At 35.3% G+C, this 21,454-nt stretch overlaps 1 protein-coding gene across 5 annotated transcripts in view; it reads left to right on the top strand.

Moving 5' to 3' along the window:
* The window catches only part of PGAP1 (post-GPI attachment to proteins inositol deacylase 1), an 87,792-nt gene extending 68,274 nt beyond the window's left edge, over nucleotides 1-19,518 (top strand). For 2 of the 5 annotated variants that reach the window (XM_030803037.1, XM_030803038.1), the window contains exons 21-28: nucleotides 4,235-4,325; nucleotides 5,064-5,261; nucleotides 6,246-6,381; nucleotides 7,703-7,753; nucleotides 8,204-8,391; nucleotides 9,449-9,553; nucleotides 11,167-11,229; nucleotides 14,689-14,949. In XM_030803037.1, the coding sequence (XP_030658897.1) occupies nucleotides 4,235-4,325; nucleotides 5,064-5,261; nucleotides 6,246-6,381; nucleotides 7,703-7,753; nucleotides 8,204-8,391; nucleotides 9,449-9,553; nucleotides 11,167-11,229; nucleotides 14,689-14,869 (1,013 nt within the window). In that variant the 3' untranslated portion in view covers nucleotides 14,870-14,949. Of the gene's footprint in view, nucleotides 1-4,234; nucleotides 4,326-5,063; nucleotides 5,262-6,245; nucleotides 6,382-7,702; nucleotides 7,754-8,203; nucleotides 8,392-9,448; nucleotides 9,554-11,166 lie in introns of all 5 variants that reach the window. The other 3 variants (XM_003253879.3, XM_030803039.1, XR_004027858.1) reach the window with 2 other exon arrangements.
* The last annotated feature ends 1,936 nt before the right edge of the window (nucleotides 19,519-21,454 follow it).

The following is a 21,454-nucleotide window of genomic DNA, read 5'->3' as shown; positions in this document are numbered from 1 at the left end:
GCCAACTATGCCAATACATGTACATATGTATAAATGTACCTGAACATATATAGACATACTCAAAAGCCTTATAGATTTCATTTTGGAATTTTAATTATAAAGTAGTAATACAAACTCACTGGTTTATGAAAGATAATTAGATTTTAATTATAAAGTAGTAATACAAACTCGCTGGTTTATGAAAGATAATTAGATCCAAATTACGTTTCTGACAAAATTGGGCCCCTATTTGTAATTAAGGCTGTGGAACAAAATTTGGGGTAAAGTAGCCTGTAGGATGCAGATCAAGTAAAATATTAAATTAGGCACACAGAAAACCAAAAGTAAATTCCCTAGAAAAGACACGTCTAACCGACAGAATGTAAATTCCATAGAAACTCGGGTCCTCAAACCACAAAGACATTTGTCTTTACACCAGGGAAGACTTGCCAGAAACGACAAAAGGTCTTCTGTCATCCCAGGAGAGATGTAAGGTCCTTTATTTACCAGATCCAGAATAAAGTCAGGGGTTCTACCTTAATTTTAGAGGGAGAGAGAGTCTTGGCCTGACAACAGGTGTGCCGTGGAAGCAGAGAGCTCCAGGGACTCAAGTGAGTACCACACACCAGTTCTAAGCACCACAAACTGTGTCCGAAAGTAATCCAATTCCAAATCCTACCTCTGGACACTCTTCATGTCAACCTAAATAATAAACAGAGAGGGGCTCTCTAAAAGAAAATAATGTTTATTTGGGAATAGGGTATTGGAACAGGAATCCACAGGTCATAGTAAATTGTTTGCATATTCAGGAAGATAAAGGAAGAAAATGGGTGTTAAAGAAAAAATTAGGAGGATTTACATAATGGTTTTGAAATAATTATCCTTGGCTATAAGGATCCATAACAAGGGTGGTGGCAGCCCAAGGTTGGACAAGTCGTTGCTGGGCAGATGTCCTCAGAGAAGTATTTTTGTGTGTGTGTAAGGTTGCAGTGGCCTTTGTGCAGAGTTGTGGTTTTTGCAGAGTCTTCTGTGACAGTTTTGCTATTAGGTATACAAGCATGAGAACCCTCCCTTCACAGCCTTCCCTGGCTCTATTTGTCAGGGGTTTTTTTGTTTTTTTGTTTAAAAAAAAACAAACAACAAAAAAACAGTGACTCCATTTTGATTCTGACAACTTTCATTGTCAGAACTGAATTGTTTCTTTATCTGTAGGGTCTATTCTCCATCTCGTTTTCTCCCCTTATAATTTATCAAATAAAGCTTTTTTATACTTTTGCATTTTCTATGTTTGGAGTTTACTGATTCCATCCCCTTGGTGGAATTGAACATGTTTTTCTATTTTCTATAAATTGATAATTAGAGCTATAGGTGTGATCAGATTCAGGTTATTTCCCACCGATCCCCATCCCTGTTCTTTTTTTGCTGTTGCTGCTGCAAGAATCGTTCATAATATGTATACTTCTAATAAGAGACACTCACTCCCTAATTTCCTTCCTTGCCATCCTAGTTTGTTTCCTTTTCTTTCTTCCCTTCCTTCCCCTCCCATCTCTTTTTTTCATCTTCCTCTTTCCCTCCCTTCCTCCCTTCCTTCCATTTTTCCTTCCTTCCTTCTGTCCGTCCATCTGTTGTTCCTTCCTCCTTCCCTCCTTCCTTCCAAGAGCCAATGCTTCATTGCTGCCTTTTCATCCTACATGTGGCTAAACAAGACAGATGATTTCTTAAATTTATCATCCCTCTCTCCCAAATTTGCAAGAGTTTGGGATCCTCTTAAGTTTTAAGACATCCCCAAGAAAATTCCTCACTTGTTTTCTCCATTTTATACCCTGGCACTTGAAGTTTTCTTCCTATAGTCTGAACACTTCTTAAAATGTAGAGCCTGATCTTGTTCTCCATTCTGTTCCTAGTGCCTAAGATAGTGCCAAGCACACAGTAGGCATTTATTGTAATATTTGAGCTGTATCAACTGTGTCAGTTAGATCCTGGCATACTGAATGGAATAATTCAGATTTTAATGGACTATTTCAAAGGTATATGCAAGGTTAAGAGAAACGAACAAGAAATGATAAGATGCTAAACTAGTAACAGAGCCATCTGGTACTCCAAGTTACCAGGACAAGAGAAGGAACAAACCTAGAGGGCTGTAGGAGTGGATAACATTCCTGGAGCTGTAGCCTTAGGTGCAGGAACACTACAGCCACTGGCAACCTGTGGCTCAGCAGGAAAAAGATGAGGAAATACATACCCTAACCTTATTTTCTCCTACCCTCCTATCTGCTGATACCTCTAATTCCTGAGCTTACCTAGAAGCCAGTCCATAAAAGTCAGCCTCCCAGAATTCAGGAAAAAGTGAGGGGTGGAGAATGGATCTGGAGAAGCAGATGTAGAAACTGTAGTATAATGGACAAAACCTTCCCTGGAGTATAGCAGTTATTACAGTTTCCCAGGAGGCTAAAGCTTTGTTTCGTTGGGCTTGGGCAGTGATTAAGGGAGGCAGGAGCAGGGAAAAAAGAGTTTGGCCTGAATATATTAAAGCAGCAGTCCATAAATCCCCTCCGCTCAAATCTTTCTACAGCTACTTAGTGCCCTTCAGTTACTTTTATACAACTTCAAGTCTGCCTTTAGTGTTAATTTTAACCTGATTTAACCTATATTCCAGGAAGAGGTAAGCAATATTCAGTTGATCTGTGCCAGACCCAGCCTTTTAATTAAGAGATTATTCCGGCTGCATGTGGTGGCTCATGCCTGTAATCCCAGCACTTTGGGAGGCCGAGGCGGGCGGATCACGAGGTCGGGAGATCGAGACCATCCTAGCTGACACGGTGAAACCCCGTCTCTACTGAAAAAAAAAAAAAAAAAATTAGCCAGACCTGGTGGCACGTGCCTGTAGTCCCAGCTACTTGGGAGGCTGAGGCAGGAGAATGGCGTGAACCCGGGAGGCAGAGGTTGCCGTGAGCCAAGATCGCGCCACTGCACTCCAGCCTGGTGACAGAATGAGAGTCTTTCTCAAAAAAAAAAAAAAAAGAGAGATTATTCTGACACTATGACATCAACCAGACTTGAGTATAAATGTCTATCTTGTTTCGAAAGTCTGAAAAAAGTCTCGTTTTTCTTGGTTTCAACTGACTTGATAATTGATTCTCAAACATATAGAATGTACATCTAGGGGATATTTGATGCTGGTTAATCTAAAGGCTTTAAGTATTGGCTTAGGTATCCAGCCAATTAAATATGTAGTTCTAAACCAAGGATGCTTATCAAAAATCACCTGTGGGTTATACCCACTAGAACAATTATAATTTTAAAGAGACAAATAATAAGTTTTAATGAGGATGTGGAAAACCTGGAACCCTCATACACTGCTGGTTGGAGTGTAAAATAGTGTCACTACTGTGAAAAACAGTCTGACAATTCCTCAAATGGCCAAATATAGAGTTATTGCATAACTCAGCATCTGTATTCCTAGGAATATAACCAAGAAAAATGAAAGCATATATCCATACAAAAACTTATATGCAAATGTTCACAGGAGTATTATTCATAACAGCCAAAAAGCAGAAATAACCCAAATGTCTGTCAATTGATGAATGGAAAAATAAAATGTAGTATAATCATACAATGGAATAAGAGGAATTTGATTAAAAAGAAATTAAACGAAATACTGGTATATGCTACAACATGGATGAATCTTGAAAAATGCTAAGTGAAAGGATCCTATCACAAAAGACCACGTATTATGATTCCATGTACATGAAGTGTTCAGAATAGGCCTATCTTTAGAGAAGGAAAGTAGATTACTGGTTGCCAAAGGATGGGAATTTGGGGGGTAATAGTTGAAAGAAAACTTTCTTTTGTGGGTAATGAAAGTGTTCTAAGACTGTGGTGATGGATGTACAATTCTGAATATACCAAAAACCACTGAATTGTATATACTTTAAATAGAAGAATTGTATCAGAATTTTGTCCCATAAAGCTAATTTTTTAAATCACTTGTGGAGCTTTGTGAAAATACAGCTGGTGAAACCCCAGCTTTGACTTCCTGAATTTGTTTTTACAAGTGATTGAATGTGTACTCTAATATAAGAACCATTGAATTACAGCTATTTTTAATCTTTCAAGAAGAGTCTCTGTGATAGTAATGAAGACCCTTGCTTTCTCTGACATAAAATATGTTGCTGTTATACAGAACGTGGGATATAGTGTGTCTCATACTTAATTACTGTGAATTGCATGTAAGTAACTTTTTTTAAATCACCAGGTTGTTGCTTAGAATATGCTACCATGTTGGATAAAGAAGCCAAACCATACAAAGTTGATCCTTTTGTAATTATCATTAAGTTTCTGTTGGGGTAAGTTTTATTATCTGTGATAATGATTTTAATTGTGTTTTACATGTAACATTTTATTTGGTTCCGTAATGCAATATAAATTTTCATACAGATTTGGCAGTTGACTTGTTTCATTAAATGAGATTTTTTTTTTCTCTTAGGCAAAGGTCTAATAAGTATGTCAATGTCTACTTCAGTAGTATCATTTCAAAAGTAATTATTTACTTTATGTATATCAGTCTAAACTTAGACTGCCTTTAATGTTTGTAAATAGGTGTATATGGTCCGTGATCTGTGAGTATCCTAGATTCAAATGCAAATCGTTACAGGGTATTGATGAAACAGTGCCTCTCTGATCACTTTTAAAAGTATATTTTAGACCTCTCTACCCTAGTTAACATTCCATTCTTAATTTAGTCACATTTTCAGATTTTTGGTTAAGCATCAATATGTAGATCTTTTTTTGCATCATTACAACTAACTTGGCTTTCTAAAAAAAAAAGAACATATTACTTTCTACTAGGATCAACAGAGAGTAGTAAAGCTATACTGAAACGCAGATCTTCGAAGATCAGTGGGCTCACTTGGAAAATAAATGACTTGTTCATACAAAGAATTAAAAATTTGTTTTTCAGTATAATTATAAATTAAGTATCATGGAACTTTAGAGACTCTCTTGAATAGTCAGACACCTCAAATATTAAGTCCTTAAATTTCAGTTGTTGGGTTTTTTGCTTTTATATTTTCTTTTCTCCGCAGGTATAAATGGTTTAAAGAATTGTGGGATGTATTATTGTTACCAGAATTAGATGCCGTCATTTTAACTAGTCAGAGTATGTGTTTCCCCCTGATATCCTTGATTCTCTTTCTGTTTGGAACGTGTACTGCCTACTGGAGTGGCCTACTGTCTTCTGCATCTGTGAGACTTCTTTCTTCATTGTGGCTAGCTTTGAAAAGGTAAAGAATGAATGATTAACAGCTTTCTTATTGCTTTAAGAAGAAATATATGTTCTGATAAGGAACCTGAAATTAATTATTTTTACTAAACTATTTTCTAAGGAAAAATATATAACTAGTGAAAGTATGGGTTAGTGTTCAAAGTTATGTCTGTGGAAGCTAATCATTTATTACAAGTTAAATGTTACATTTGATTTTGACCTTAGCGCTCAAGAGTTAATAAGAAAAGTTTGACAAATTACACAGATAGTTTTAAATTTCATGGTTGTGAATCTTTCCCAGGAGGGATTGTTTCTCCTATAATACTGCTTTTATATGCTGACTTCTGTATTGAAACCAGGGGGCAAGAGACTGTAATCCAGATATTAGGATCAGATTAGATGAGATGTATAAAAGCTCCAAAAACATTGCCTAGAGTTTTATTACGGGCCCAATGACACAGTTTGAATCTGAAGTTACTGGTAGGCTTTCCTGGTAAATCATCAATCTAGTGCCCATTGCCACTCCTCCTTACCAGACATGTCATGTGATTTCCTGTCACAGAGGGGATTATGGTGGGTGTGATGCTTCTTCCTCCACCCTTCTGAGATGCTTCAGATAGAGGTTCTGATAGTAACACCATCAAGGGTCTGAGTGGTCTCTAGGCTTTAAGAAATAGAACATAGTTTCTCCTCCTGTCAAGACTGGAGATGTATGGCACAGAGTGTATAATTAATGATTATCTTTGGTAACATTTTTTCACCTGTAGTACAAGTATCAGCTATAGTATTATCAAAATGGTAGAGGAGTTATCACAATACATTACAGAACTTAAAATCAAATATTGGGACCACTTGCCTTTATTTAAAAAATATCTTACTGTTTACCTTATGTATTTGCATATAAGCAAGAGAGACTGGGAGGGTACTATATTGTTTTCTTCTTATATGTGACTATATAAATATTTGTTAATATATATTTTAAACTTTATTCTTGTAATTCCAGACCCTCTGAACTTCCTAAAGATATCAAGATGATATCACCAGACTTGCCCTTTTTGACAATCGTCTTGATCATAGTTAGTTGGACAACTTGTGGAGCACTAGCCATACTTCTTTCTTACCTTTACTATGTGTTTAAGGTATGTCAAATCAGTAAAGCCAAAATGATTGAGCTTTGTATTAGGCACATGTAGGATGCCCATAGGCATTGTTAACAAAAATTCTCATAAACACTGTAGTAACCTTCTGTTACATAACGGGTTTGAATGTAATTAGTTATTTAAATTACATAAAATTAACTGGAAAAGGGAAATTATTGATCTAAGTTGGGGTTTTCTTGTTGTTAAAAAGGAAAGGGAAAGGAGAAGATATAATCTGTTTCTGCTTGCTTCTTGGTCTTTACAAGTGTTAAGTTTTTTTGTTTTTTTTTTTTAACATTTTACTAGAGCAGTTTATATTCACACCTCTTTTTGAACATGGGTAAGAGACGAAACAAAAAGTGATGTCAGTAGGATCAAGCTATTAATCATGCTAAGATAATATAAAATGTTACAAATGTTGCTGAAGGATCAGAAGATGACAATAAAAATAATTAGGCTAATATTTTTACTGAAGAAGTGAAAAACACATCTGATATAGCTGACAGCTTTGCAAAAAAAAAAAAAAAAAAATCCAGGAGGTAATACAGGTGTATTCTCTCCATGTTATTCTTAGGAACAGACAGTTGACATCAGAGTGGATAATTCTTTTTTTCCTTAAAAATGAAATTTTTAAAAGTGTAAATACATGCGTATCATATATTATTTTCAGCTTTCCAAAGGAAATTTATATGCTTCTTAAAAAATTATTTACGGCTACTTTGATTTATAAATAATAATTTTAGTATTTTTTAAATTAGGTAATTCAAACCACTGACCCACTAAGCAAAGATTTCTTAAGTACTTAAATAACCCTAATAAATTAAATTTAAAGATTTTTTCCAGTTCTTATAAACATTTCACCACTGTATATAATTGGGTTCTGGTTTTCAAAGACTTAAAATATGTGAAATGTGTTATATCCTTTTACTATATTGAATGTAATGAACTCTTTGACTTACAAGACACTTTAAGTTGCCATAACAAAGCATCATTCAAACATAGGCTTTTACAGGTTATAAAAGGTATAGCGGTATATCCTGGCCCCACCATACTCCAGAAGTTTGTATTGTTTTGTTTCTGTTTCCGGTTTTTTATTCATTTGTTTGTTGCTTTTGTTTGTTTGTTTGCTTGTTTTTTAATCCATAATAGCCAGCATGTGTAGTTGTTGTTTTGTATAAGAATGTTTTTAAATGTTTAAATGACTTTTTGGTTTACATTTTAAAAATTTCAGATTACAGTGCTTCTCATTTTTAATACCAAAAGGCTTATACGTTTTGTTTCAAAATAAAAGTAAAATTAAACAGCAATTTATTTTTCTTAGGTTGTTCATCTGCAAGCCAGCTTAACAACTTTTAAGAATAGCCAGCCTGTGGTAAGTTTTATTTTCAAACCTCTACATAAATTTAAAATGAAAGAACATGGGGAAATATGAGTTTTTTTTTTTTAAGGTTAGGATTTCATAGTGCTTAAAAGATACAGTATTATGAATTTAAGTAAAGTGAACCTAATGAATATTTTAAAAGACTTACAAGTTCATCTTTTGTCAGTACCTATGTCATTTTTTAAAAGTTTATTATCTATTAAATTTTATTTTGAGTAATTACTTGGATATATTCTCAGCAGTAGAACTAGCAAGTCAAAAGAATAAAGGTTTTGTAACTATTTTAAAGTATTTTTAAGCAAAGTAATTTCAGGATTTTATGTCAGTTTGGTAATGGAAAGATGTACTTATTTAGCTAATAAGTAATGAGTATGATTCTAAATAAAGTAATATATTTTTGTTTAGTTACTGTCTTGATATTTTTACTTTATTGTTTTATAGAATCCCAAACACTCTAGAAGAAGTGAAAAGAAATCCAATCATCATAAAGACTCCTCAATACACCATCTTCGTTTATCTGCTAACGATGCTGAAGATAGCCTTCGCATGCACAGTACTGTAATTAACTTACTAACATGGATTGTATTACTCAGCATGCCTTCTCTAATTTATTGGCTAAAGAATCTTAGGTGCGTTTTATTTATATAATTATTGTTTATGTGGTTCAAACAATAAATATCCCTAAGTAGAGACTTGCTAGAATCCTAATGGTTAATGAAAATTCCTCAGGAACAGGAAGCTATACATTACCTGAAATTTATTTATTTATTTATTTTTAATTTTTTGAGATGGAGTCTTGCTTTGTCGCCCAGGCTGGAGTGCAGTTGCACGATCTCAGCTCACTGCAACTTCTGCCTTCCGGGTTCGAGCAATTTATTTTTAATACATTCACATTTTCTCCCTTACTGTGTGTATATAAACTTCGGGAACATAAACTTTTCAAAAAATCAGCCCAAAAGGGTGCATTGTATTTTTATTCATTGGTCAATTACTAAATAAAAGGCCACTTCATCCAAGTAGTAGTTGAACCCCTATTCAATGTAGTTTTCAAAAATGATATAAAACTTTCAAGTAACTAAATACTGGGAAGTTTTTTAAGTTGGCAGAACCAAAATAAGTTCAAATTAAATCAAAGGTTGCTAGATTTTAATATCCTTCTTTTATATCTGTTTCTTATTTTAGTCAATATCCAGATGTTTGTTCACAGATTTGCTGTCAGAATTATTTGAGGAGCACAAATTTTTGATTCTGAAAGGCTATAGACATTTTACTGTCAGTAAATGCAAGAAATGAATTGGATTTTTTAAAAGATAAGGGACAATTAACTTTATGAACCTTCATTTTATCTTTTTTGTTATAGAGTAGCACTCATGTATTTTAAGTAATTTGTTTTTTTAAACTTTATGCCGTTTTAAACATATACTGCTTATAAAAAGAAAGTGCTTTCATACTGATTATTTTCATTTCCTTTAGTAGTTTCTGATCATAATTCTCTTTCTAAAACCTTGGATACAAAGATGATATAGAGCAAAAATTATTTATCAGATATTTCATGAACTGTTTAGAGCTCTCTTATATCCATATTGCTACTGGAATGTCTTTAACAATATTTATCCTATTGATTCTGAAAATTTAAAATGATCAGGTCATTGTTGATTTGTGGGTTTTTTTTTTTTAATATTATAGGTATTATTTTAAACTTAATCCTGATCCATGTAAACCTTTGGCATTTATCCTTATTCCGACTATGGCAATTCTTGGAAATACTTACACAGTTTCAATAAAATCAAGGTACAGTAGTTTCATCTTTCTTTTTCTCATATCTGTTCTTGGGCTTTTTCCCCCTTTATATCTAAAGCATACTCTTTATTTCTAATTAATTTAAATATTCCTAAAAGTAAAGCCATAACAGTATTATGGTTTATATGCAAGTATACTTGTTTTCTTTTTTTTTTTTTTTTTTTTTTTTGAGACGGAGTCTCGCTCTGTCGCCCAGGCTGGAGTGCAGTGGCGCAATCTCGGCTCACTGCAAGCTCCACCTCCCGGGTTCACGCCATTCTCCTGCCTCAGCCTCTCCGAGTAGCTGGGACCACAGGCGCCCGCCACCACGCCCGGCTAATTTTTTGTATTTTTAGTAGAGACAGGGTTTCACCGTGGTCTCGATCTCCTGACCTCGTGATCCGCCCGCCTTGGCCTCCCAAAGTGCTGGGATTACTAATTATAGGTTTCATTTGATAGAATATAATGCAGTATTTTTTTTCTTTATGAAGTTAACCCTATAAAGACATGATCTAAGATTTGCTTCCCAAAAAGCAAACAAGAGAAGTGGATGGAGATATCGGTGAGATAAAATTGGCCATGATTTGATAATTTTTGAGGCTGAGTAATGCTTGCATGAGGGTTCGTTATACTGTTAGTCTACTTTTGTAGTTTCAAATTTTCCGTAATAAAACCTGATTTTTCATTCACTTGTTGTTTGCTCTGGGAGTCTTTTCAGTTGATTCTGCCAGACATTTGCAGATATTTTAGAATCAGGCCAACCTGGAGTTTAAATCCTGGTTCTGCCATTTAATAGCTCTGTCTTTAGTTAGATTTCTTAACCCCTCTTATTCTCAGTTTCTCTATTTTCAGAGTAAAAAGGTAATCATCTTTTCTGATAGAATTTTTCTCTTTATACTCCTTGTTTTGGGAATGTAAGATGGTTCTTTGGTTGTTTTTTTTTTTATAAGTAGGGTTAAAATAAACATTTCTGTAGCTATGTCTTATTGAACATTATTGATTATTTTTGTTAAGATAAATTTCTAGAAGTGGAATTACTTGAGTAAAAGTCCAACTAGTATTTTTCTGTTTTTAAAATTAGAAAGACTAAATAAAACTGGCTATTTTTAAAATAGAAATATTTTTCTTTTCTAGCCAAATATGGCTTGTATTGATCTTTTTAAAAATTATGAATAGGGAGGCCGGGCGCGGTGGCTCACGCCTATAATCCCAGCACTTTTGGAGGCTGAGGCGGGTGGATCACGAGGTCAGGAGATCGAGACCATCCTGGCTAACACAGTGAAACCCCGTCTCTACTAAAAATACAAAAAAATTAGCTGGGCGTGGTGGTGGGCACCTGTAGTCCCAGCTACTCGGGAGGCTGAGGCAGGAGAATGGCGTGAACCCAGGAGGCGGAGCTTGCAGTGAGCTGAGATCGTGCCACTGCACTCCAGCCTGGGGGACAAAGCGAGACTCCGTCTCAAAAAAAAAAAAAAAAAATTATGAATAGGTAGATTCATAACAATAAAAATTCATTTAAATTCACTTAGAATATTTATCTTTCCAAAACTGTATAAAAGATTGATATAATTTCGGCTCACAATGTAGTTCACATAAGTAATGTATATTTCTCTGTCTCTTTACAGTAAATTGTTGAAGACTACTTCACAATTTCCACTTCCTCTGGCTGTTGGTGTGATTGCTTTTGGGTCAGCACATTTATATAGGGTTCCATGCTTTGTCTTCATTCCTCTTTTACTCCATGCATTATGCAACTTTATGTAAGATTGGACTTAAGGAATGACGAAGATAATTTATGTGTTTAGGGCCAGTGATAAGAGGGAACACACAGATCCATCAGTATGGACAGCAAGATCCTTTGGAGAAGACAAGTCTATTTTTACAATATTGAAAATAGGACATTAGTTTTGTAATGTTTGAGGGAAGTAGTTGAAGCATGGTTTTGTTTTGTGGTGTGGAATCCATGTACTAATCATTTTTGAAAAATTCATGAAGGGATATATGGTGATCACTATCGTTGAGGACTCCTGTGCATGTCAAATAGTCTGTTTTATCAACCACACGAGAAGTCTGATATAAGAGATTTAGTAGATGCAGCATTGTTTGTAATCTCACTGCAAGCATTCTGCTCATTTCATCAAAACTTTTTTCACAAAAGTAGGTTATTTTGAATTTGCTATAGTTTACCTATTAAGAAATAAGTCTTTAAATAACTGATGAAATTTACAGCTGTTCGGTTTCTCAAAGGTTAAATAGCCACAGAAAGTCTTTGGTTAGTTTTTGGCAGCCACCATGAACGAAGTGGATCTTGTCTTCTTACATCTATGAAAATAGAGCTTTGAATGGTAAGGAGACATGTTTTCTTGGTAACCAATGCAAGATTGATGAGTGGAAACATGATTCAAACTTAAACAATTTTTCTTGCTATTTTTCAAATATGAATCTTATTATATATTCTCGGTGAACATCAGGAGACTATTAAAGAGGTCTGTTGTTAAATGTAAAGAAAAAATGCTCATAGCTATTTGCTTCCTGGTATTGGAGCAGTTCAGTTGTTTAGTTTATATCATTGGGTTCAATTCATTGCACCATGGTTGCCAAAAGTGCCTAAGGTCATAATGGATTGTTAAAATAACTAAATTCCAGTGGTTGGAAACTCTAGGTTTGTACCATTTTTTCTGCTGTGGGAAAAAACAACAACAACAACATGATCAAGGTAACATCACATTTGATGTATAATATTATACTATTAATGGAATATCAGTAGACAACTGTTAACCCATTAATAGCATGAGTATAAACAGTACGCCTGAATAAATTGGAGACATTAGCCACTAGGTTTAACAGTGGAATCTTGATTTGCCTAGGTGACTTCTGGGATTACTGTTTGACAAACAAGAGAGTAACATTTTATTTCATTTCAGAATTTACTTCACTTTTAGCTACAAGAGTAGGAAGAAGGTAATCGGCAAGGCAGAAGAGTATACTCTTTGCCTTAGGATAGCGTAAACTCAGGCTGAGACATACCCAGCTTATAGAGTTCTTCTAGATGTGTAGACTATAAATACCCAAATCCTCTTAACTAAAGTTTTAGTGATTCCACAAAGCCTCTCATGTAAATTTCCAGTGATTCCACCATTGCACTTGTGAACATGTATCCTTGTTAGTACCCAGGGATGTCCTCGAGCACCAGTTTCATTTTATCTGCCATTGCATCTGGATTCCATTACAGCCTCTCAGCTGTTACTGCCTGTGGACGGTTACTTCTACTTACTGCCTGTAGAGAGTCACCTAACTTCTCTTCTCAGTTCTTCCTCAGGTCCTGGCTCTTTTGGCCTCAGTTGAAGGCGGTCTTGCTCTCACCTCTGAGGGTTTTAAGTTTGTTTGATCTCATTGTTGTCTTTTCTAGCTTTGAGCGTGTTTTTCAGTATTCATATTTTCACTTACTGAGAACATTAAAGGGAAATGATAAACTCATGGTGGGGATATGGCAGACAGGTGCTTGTTTGTTTGAGAGAAGTAGCAGAAGGGGTAAAATACAAAGTGCTATATGTTTCAGCTGGAGAGGAAAGAGAGATAATTTATTAGATTGTATACTTGTCCCATGGCATACCACATATATATTTAAATAGGGACACATCTCCCTATGTTTAACTATACTTATAAACAACTTTGATACACATTGCATCTTTTATTCTGTCACCTGATATTTAAGTGTATCTCAAGTTACAGATTACATGTGTCCTTAAACTATTTCTGAATTTGGACTTAGTTCCATATACAGAAAGAACTTTAGAAAATTCATTAATTTGGATCTTCTATTGATAGCTATAAATATTGTTTATGTATTCTAAAACCTCTTTGTTTAGTTAGTACTGTTCATGAATGTAACAAGCTTCAATTTCTCATTTGTGAGTAGTACATTTGCCTTTTGTTTGTTTGTTTGTTTGTTTTTGAGACAGAGTCTCACGCTGTCACCAGGCTGGAGTGCAGTGGCGCAATTTCAGCTCACTGCAACCTCCACCTCCCAAGTGCAAGTGATGCCCCTGCCTCAGCCTCCCGAGTAGCTGGGACTACAGGCACCCGCCACCACACCTGGCTAATTTTTGTATTTTTAGTAGAGACGGGGTTTCACCATCTTGGCTAGCCTGGTCTCAAACTCCTGACCTCGTGATTTGCCCACCTCTGCCTCCCCAAAGTGCTGGGATTACAGGCGTGAGCCACCACGCCCAGCCGTACATTTACTTTTTAAAGCAGCAGACTAGGTACACTAATTCTCACTGAAATATTTTCATGGAAATGTAGTTATCACCAAGTCCTAAAGTCTTATTTATGCCAAAAAAATTTCATTTTAAGGACTACAAAAATGATTCTAATTAAACATTTTATAATCAATAGTAGGTTGAGTCTTTAGCCATTATATATGTATATATACAGACACATATGTGTACACTTACATTTTGACAGGGTCTTCATTGAGTCTTGATGCACTTTAAACCCAACTGGCTACCAGAGATGTGAAGGTAGGCTCTTTGAAGATTAGCAAAATGGATGTTTCTGTCACTTGAGAAAAGGAAAGTCCTTTGCCTTTAAATTACACAGTTTCCATCATGCCCACAGTCTATATTATTGGCTGGTTAAACAGCACTGCCCTATTAGCAATGTTAACAAAAATGAAATTATTTATTGGCAGTTATAGATTATCTAATTCAGGAAATTTCTGAGCTCAACTTTTACAGCAACTGTTACGCCTTCTAATTTAGCAATTGTTGAGTTATGAGTAAGTTTTTTGCTTAACTCCTAGACCTTATTGTTGATAACCAGATAAAATATAGTCTGTACAGAGAAAAACACTGGGTACATTTAGTATTTCTAAAGCCTCCTTGGAGTTACTACTGATTGTAATTTGGAACTGATAATAGGTAGAGATTGCTAACACTATTTTTTTTCCTGGATCTTTTTTATGCCAGCAATTAAACAGGTTCTGCTAACCCTTTTTTTTTTTTTCTTGGTTATCACCAGAATGAAAACATTTAAAGTCGTGACTCTAGAAAAGCCATTTGTGCCTGGTTAACATTGATTTTGAGTCTCTTCAATATATATTGATCATGTGTTGATTAATCTTTATGTTTTCATATTTTGGCTAGACAAATTCAGATCTATATAATGGAATACCCCTTCTTGAGTGAACTATACTACTATCTACATGATTATATAGTAAGGAAAAAAGAAGAAATAACTGTAATAGGCATAGTAAGTGTTTGTTGTTGGTTGTCTTGTCACTCATGTGATACTACACATTTCCACAATACACACAAACTTACATGAGGTGGATTATTTGTTTTGTTCATTATTTAGTTCCTATATGTTTTTTCTTTAGAAACAGAGTCTCATTCTGTCACCCAGGCTGGAGTCCAATGGGGCAGTCATAGCTCACTGCAGCCTTGAACTCTTTGGCTCATGTGATCCTCCCATCTCAGCCTCCCAGAGCAGGTGAGACTACAGGTACATGCCACTGTTCCTGACTTTTTAATTTTTTTATAGAGACAAGGTTTCAATTTGTTTCCCAAGCTGATCTCGAACTCCTGGTTTCAAGCGATCCTCCCACCTCAGCCTCCCAAAGTAGTGAGATTTCAGGCATGACCGCCTGGCCTAGTTCCTATACTTTTCTTAATTCTTCAGATTTCTCACATCTAGTACAGTGCATTCATTTCATCTTGCTGTTTATTAGCATCCTTTATGGCCAAGGGAAATAAAAGATGGTAAAATTCAGTTTTCAGTTTAGTTCTTGAAAGCTCTGGGAAATGGAGGACACACAAAACTATGAATTAAACTAGGGCTGTTGATTTCTGAACCCCCAGATAAATCAGTTGACCCACACTTTCATTTTAGGTGTTAGGTCCATATTAGCATAATGTCTTGCATTATTATTAGGTTCAGTGTGAAACTTTACAGTGCTGTATTTGAAGTTTTAGTAACTAGTTATTATTAATCATTTGGGAAAAATGAAAATGCGTTGGGACCTTCTATGACTAGGCATTTATTGATTGTCTTTCATGATTGCTTTTTGTTTTCTCATTGTGTAGGATTTGTGAACTTGTATATCACAGGAAACAAGATACTTTGTAAAATTTACTGGGGAAAATTCATTTGGAGTGCATGACATTTGCCAGGATAAGAAAGCAGTAATATGTTTGTATTATAAAATTACACCCTGCCAGAAAACTTTCTTTCCTAGTAAAGTAAATGTAGAAGGCACTTTTACAGCATAGTAAGTTGATTAGGAGCCAAAATTTTATCCCAGTTTTTTTTTGAACTAAGAATGTTTTAAATTCTGTAATGAACTTTTATGTTTACCCACTACTCATGCATTCTTTCACAATATGTTTAATAGCCTGAGGAAGTAGGAAAGCTGTGAAGGTACTCCCATTCTTTACTTTTAATAAGAATAATAGGAAAGAAAAGTCAGGTCAGTAATCCAAATCCAAATATGTGTACTGCAAATGCTCAAGAATTCACATTTTTTGATAAATTGCATTGAGTACAGAAGAACTTATATGAATTTATTATCTGTTAATAGTTTTGACAACAGAATAAAATTTGGAAATTGTGAGAATAATCAAGCTGTTTTTCCATTAACAGTGTAAATTCATAACATGTCCTTCAAAAGGTGATATTCTAAGCTGTCTTAATTGTCTACGGTTGATAACTTTTAAATAAAGTACAGTACTTTCTGAAAGTGTTTGGCATGTTATGCTGCCAAAAACAATCTGTGTTTTGACATACCAATTAATCAGTTAATTTCTGAAGACTTTGTGTAGGACTTGATATATGAGTCAGAATCTGTCTGTACTCATTCTGTACATTGTAACTTTGAACACTTATGAAAAACTGTATCTGCTGGTGTGTTTTGATTAGTGTAGATTTGTTTGCATATTTGAATTCTGATTTTAGTTTAGGAAGTCTAAAAGTAGCCATTTTTGTAAAGTTCATATGCTATTTTTTAATGTCATTTTGGTTTTTAATATTTATACAATAGTGATGTTACTAGTAAAAAATGTTTATAGATAACACGTAGAACTATTAACTGTTCAAAAGCCTATGTGATAGGCATATTTTGTATTTCATGTTGCACTTGTTCTGTTTCATATTGGACTTTTTACATCCCTTTTTTAGCAAAAAAAGAGACACATTTGAATACTCTTTAGCATAAAGCTGTGCATTGGAAACTATATGACTGTATCCATACGGTTAGCAAAATACTCTTTGCCACCAAAGGTAAATGAAACTGTAAAATACCTCTGGATATTTGTGCCAATGAACTTTTCTTAGCATATTGGGATTAAAGCAAAAATAATCTTTTCAGTATGTTTCATCTAGGACTTACAATAAATGTTTAAACCATGAAAACTTATATTTCATACCCTAATTTTTCTTTGAAAATATTCAAGATTTGTAGCCTAGTGTGTTCTATTTTGTGTGATTGCTTGAATCTTTTCTGATTTTATTGGGTAAAACTTTGCCTACTAATGATCTTTCAGCAATTAGTCGAAATAATTATTTGAAGTAATCTTGCTTCAGATTTATTTTTTGATGTACATTGTTGTACAAGCCATTTTAGTACAGGTGTCTCATTTATGTAGTTGAAAGTTGACTGGAATTTCTTTTGTTTTTTATGTATTTCCATTTAGTCTCTTTATATAGTCACGTTTCACAGGGGAACTTGTCCACTGGAACCTAACATAGTACAACCTTTTAACATGCGTATCTTAAAGGAAAATATTATAAAACAAGATGTTAATACTAAAATGTTAACATTAATATGTTGTTCTCATGGAAGAAAAGTAGAAAATATGATAGGCTCAGAAATTATTTTTTATCTGCATTAAATGCTTCAATTTCTCCCCATAAAAATTCTAAGGAAATTTCAGTTCCTCATATTATAGTTTTCCCCATAATTTAATATTACTATTTCTCTGCCCAGTAATGTTGATGCAGTTTGCATAAATAGCCTTGGAAGTAAGGAGGCAGGACAGAAAGCCAAGTATCAAAATCTTTGGCCTTGATTTAGTGACAGTTTATTCTAATGGGGACCATAGGTGTTATTAGTAAAAAGAGGGTGTACAAGGCCTAAATTCAGTTTACATTGTTCTTTGAAATGAGTTCATCTTTTGTGTTGAATAATTGCATTCTAAGTAGGAGATGCCTGTATTTAACATAATCATGCTTTCTACATAATCGAATATGTATTTGTTGGAATAGTGGTAGAAATAACCTTCCCTTCCTCTACTGTGGAGTGGAAAAAAAACTCCCAATTTATACTGTATATAAATTAGGAAATTATGTTACCATTTTTAAAAATATAAAAATGACTTAATATATTATTTTGAAGTGATTATATTATAGTTTCTTAAACTTATGACTGGCTATAAATATAACAACATACCCATGAGAAACCAGACCAAAATTGAATATATATCATCACTGTGACCTTGAACTTATAGTCATTTGGGATAAAACAGAGTGTGCCTTAAGATGATAAAAGAGTGCCCTGCAATTTTATAACTGTACATTTTATTATGGGTGGTCCTCTCAAATTGGCCCCAAATCCTTGTCTTTGAGGTTGGTGAAATAAAAGTTTAAAATAAAAGTTGACTGGTATTTCCTTTAATATTTCCAGAACTATTGCTCTAGAGGCCTCCCTTAATTTTCAGAGTTCTCATTTTGAATTAAAGTAGACTCATGCTACATAGATGTAGAAAATTAAGTTTGGCTAAGGTTTCTGAAAAAATATTCTAGGAGAAGGTGGTGGCATTGTTGTTCTGAACTTACCACACTTGGGAAAACTAATCTTCAAATGTAATTTTTTGTCTTATTAATGAGTAATCTATCAAAGACATGAATTCTTCGACTTGTGCTCATTCTTTCTCAAATTATTGAGGCTTGTATATATCAAAAGGTTAATTTACACAATAATGATTTTTAATAATTAATAAACTCAGATTCATGTAGTATATTTTAAAACATTATTTCCCCTCATTTTTCCTTCTCTTTTTTCTTCCTATATATTTTCAAGGTTTCAAGAGAAAACGGGCTTCATTTTCTAAAAAAATGTAGACTTGCATTTTTACTGTGCTTATTTAAAATAATGGATATAATTTATATTAAAGTCCAAATTATTTTATTCACAGGATAATCATGGTCTCTGATAAAAGATGCCCACATTTCTGTGTACTCACAGTTGTATATTTTTCAGTTTCAATTTTGAACGTAAACTCAACACATTGTTTTCCCATTTTACCTCCACTACCTACTCGCCAGACAAAAATATAGATTTCTCTAAAAACACATACAAAGAAAATGTCTTTCCTTAAAACATGATCTTATTGACATGAAAGTAGTTTGAGCAAGGGTATGTAATAAAATAAATGGCTCTCAACTTGCATCAATTTTTATACTATAGTTAAAAAATTTATAGAGGACAACCTATGTGTTATGCTGAGATAGACTCAGTAATCATTTGTTTGCAAATTGATAATTTTTTCTCATCCATCCAGAAAGTACAGTGCATAACAACAACACTTAACAAGTGCAGAGGAACCTGTCCTGTAGTATATAATAAAAAATGATTGTCACCTTGCAGATCTTTCCATTTAAACATGCATGATCTCCAGTACTTTGTACAATGGATAGTATATTAAATACATTTATGTGTAATTTCGTGTGTATTTTTATATGGTATAATTAAAATTATTACATTTATGTGATTGTAATTCACAAAAAGTACTACTTACTATATTCTGTAGAGTGTTGTGAATGTTTTTACCTGTGTTTCAGCATTATGGTGTAAGTTTAATAGATGAATATCTGCCTTCAGTCTCTGCTCAGGTATTAATGTGTAGTAATTTTTGGTGCTTTCTTTTTAATCTGTGATAATCTGGTGTTCTGAATGTTCAAAAATAAATTTGGTTGAATACGCACATGTGGTAAAAAGATTGCTTACCAATTAACATACTCTCTACAATACCATCTTGGTAAAAACTCTTTAAAAAGGATTTATTGGCTGGGCATGGTGGCTCATGCCTGTAATCCCAACACTTTGGGAGGCCAAGGCGGGCAGATCACGAGGTCAGGAGATCGAGACCATCCTGGTTAACATGGTGAAACCCCATCTCTACTAAAAATAAAAAAATAAAAAAAATTAGCCAGCGTGGTGGCGGGTGCTTGTAGTCCCAGCTACTCACGAGGCTGAGGCGAGATAATGGCATGAACCCGGGAGGCAGAGCTTGCAGCGAGCCAAGATCATGCCACTGCATTCCAGCCTGGGCAACAGAGCGAGACACCTTCTCAAAAAAAAGGATTTATTTACATATCTAGCATTTCAGAAATTAGAATGCGTAAGCCTGGGACGTGACACATCACAGGTAAACATTGAAGCAAGACAAATTCTTGTATTTTCCTACTTTGTATTTTGTAGTTTTCCACAAGCATTTGTATGGACATTTCATGGTTCACATTCTGTTTTAAAGAATTGTAGATATTTTTCTCCCAGAGACTATGCTTTTCACATTTCTTTTTTTTTTTTTTTGGAGACGGTGTCTGGCTCTGTCTCCCAGGCTGGAGTGCTGGAGTGCAGTGGCGCAATCTCGGCTCACTGCAAGCTCCACCTCCTGGGTTCACGCCATTCTCCTGCCTCAGCCTCCCGAGTAGCTGGGACTACAGGCGCCCGCCACCACGCCCAGCTAATTTTTTGTATTTTTTTTTTTTAGTAGAGACAGGGTTTCACTGTGTTAGCCAGGATGGTCTCGATCTCCTGACCTTGTGATCCCCCTGCCTCGGCCTCCCAGAGTGCTGGGATTACAGGCGTGAGCCACTGCGCCCGGTGCTTTTCACAATTCTTATGCTAACTTGATATATTCCTGATGTGAGAAAAAAATTTTAAATGGTCCATTTTCAAGGCATGATAAATCTAAGTACTGGCAGCCAGCCTGCAAATGTAACAAACCACATGGCTTATGCACCAAAAGGCCACGATAAGTGAACAGAATGTACAGGAGGGGTCAGCCCATAAAAGGGAAGAAAGTTTTGTTATTGGGAAATCAAAACTTAAGTGGGGAAGGGGATGGGGTATAACCTTATAAGGGGGATAATGAAATTCAGGCGATGTCTGGGAAGATTGTAACCCCATAGTACTCCACCAGTGAGGAACTGGGAGAGGGACTTGTGTGCTAGGAGATAAATTATCTGTTGTGACTGCCCCAGGTGTGCCTGCCCATCAGACACCCAATCTTGCAAGACCATTATTAAAAGTCTCACTTTCGCTGTTCTTCGTGCCTCTAAGTCCATTCTTTGGGTTTGGACAGGTGAGCATGTCTCTCACAACCTGGGGGCCCATCCGGGGTCTCTGTGCCTGCATGGAGTGAGATTCCAGCCAAGAGAGGAGATATGTCCCACCTGATTCAGGTGGCCCACTCTGTCCGGGCGTCCTGGCTCCCCACAGAAGCCATAGACAAATCTGAGACTGTTATTCAGGAGGCAGCAGAGGTGACACAGGGAGAAAAGCAGGCACCGTGGCAACCAGGCCACCTCATGCATGAGCCAAGGTAGGAAAATTGGACTATGAGTAGAGTACTGCCTTGGTGGTTGGGCCTTTTCGAAGGTTCTGGAGTATGCAAGAAACCTCCAGTAAGGGGGGCGGAGTACACAGGGAAAAACTCAGACACAGAGACTGGCCGAAAATGGGAGACAGAAATTCTAGGCCTAGGGGACAAAGGGAAGAGGGAGCCAAAGAGACTCCTTCTGACATTCCCCCAGATAGTCCTTTGGGGAGAATGTTGCAGGTTTGGAGGAACAACCCTTGAACCAGAGACAAGGAAAAGCAAAACATTTAGAGTATTGCTGTTTTATCTGGCC

The sequence above is a fragment of the Nomascus leucogenys genome, chromosome 22a (genome assembly GCF_006542625.1).
Source record: "Nomascus leucogenys isolate Asia chromosome 22a, Asia_NLE_v1, whole genome shotgun sequence".
In the NCBI taxonomy this organism is placed as follows: Eukaryota; Metazoa; Chordata; class Mammalia; order Primates; family Hylobatidae; genus Nomascus; species Nomascus leucogenys.
This window is presented reverse-complemented; position numbering and strand designations above follow the sequence as displayed.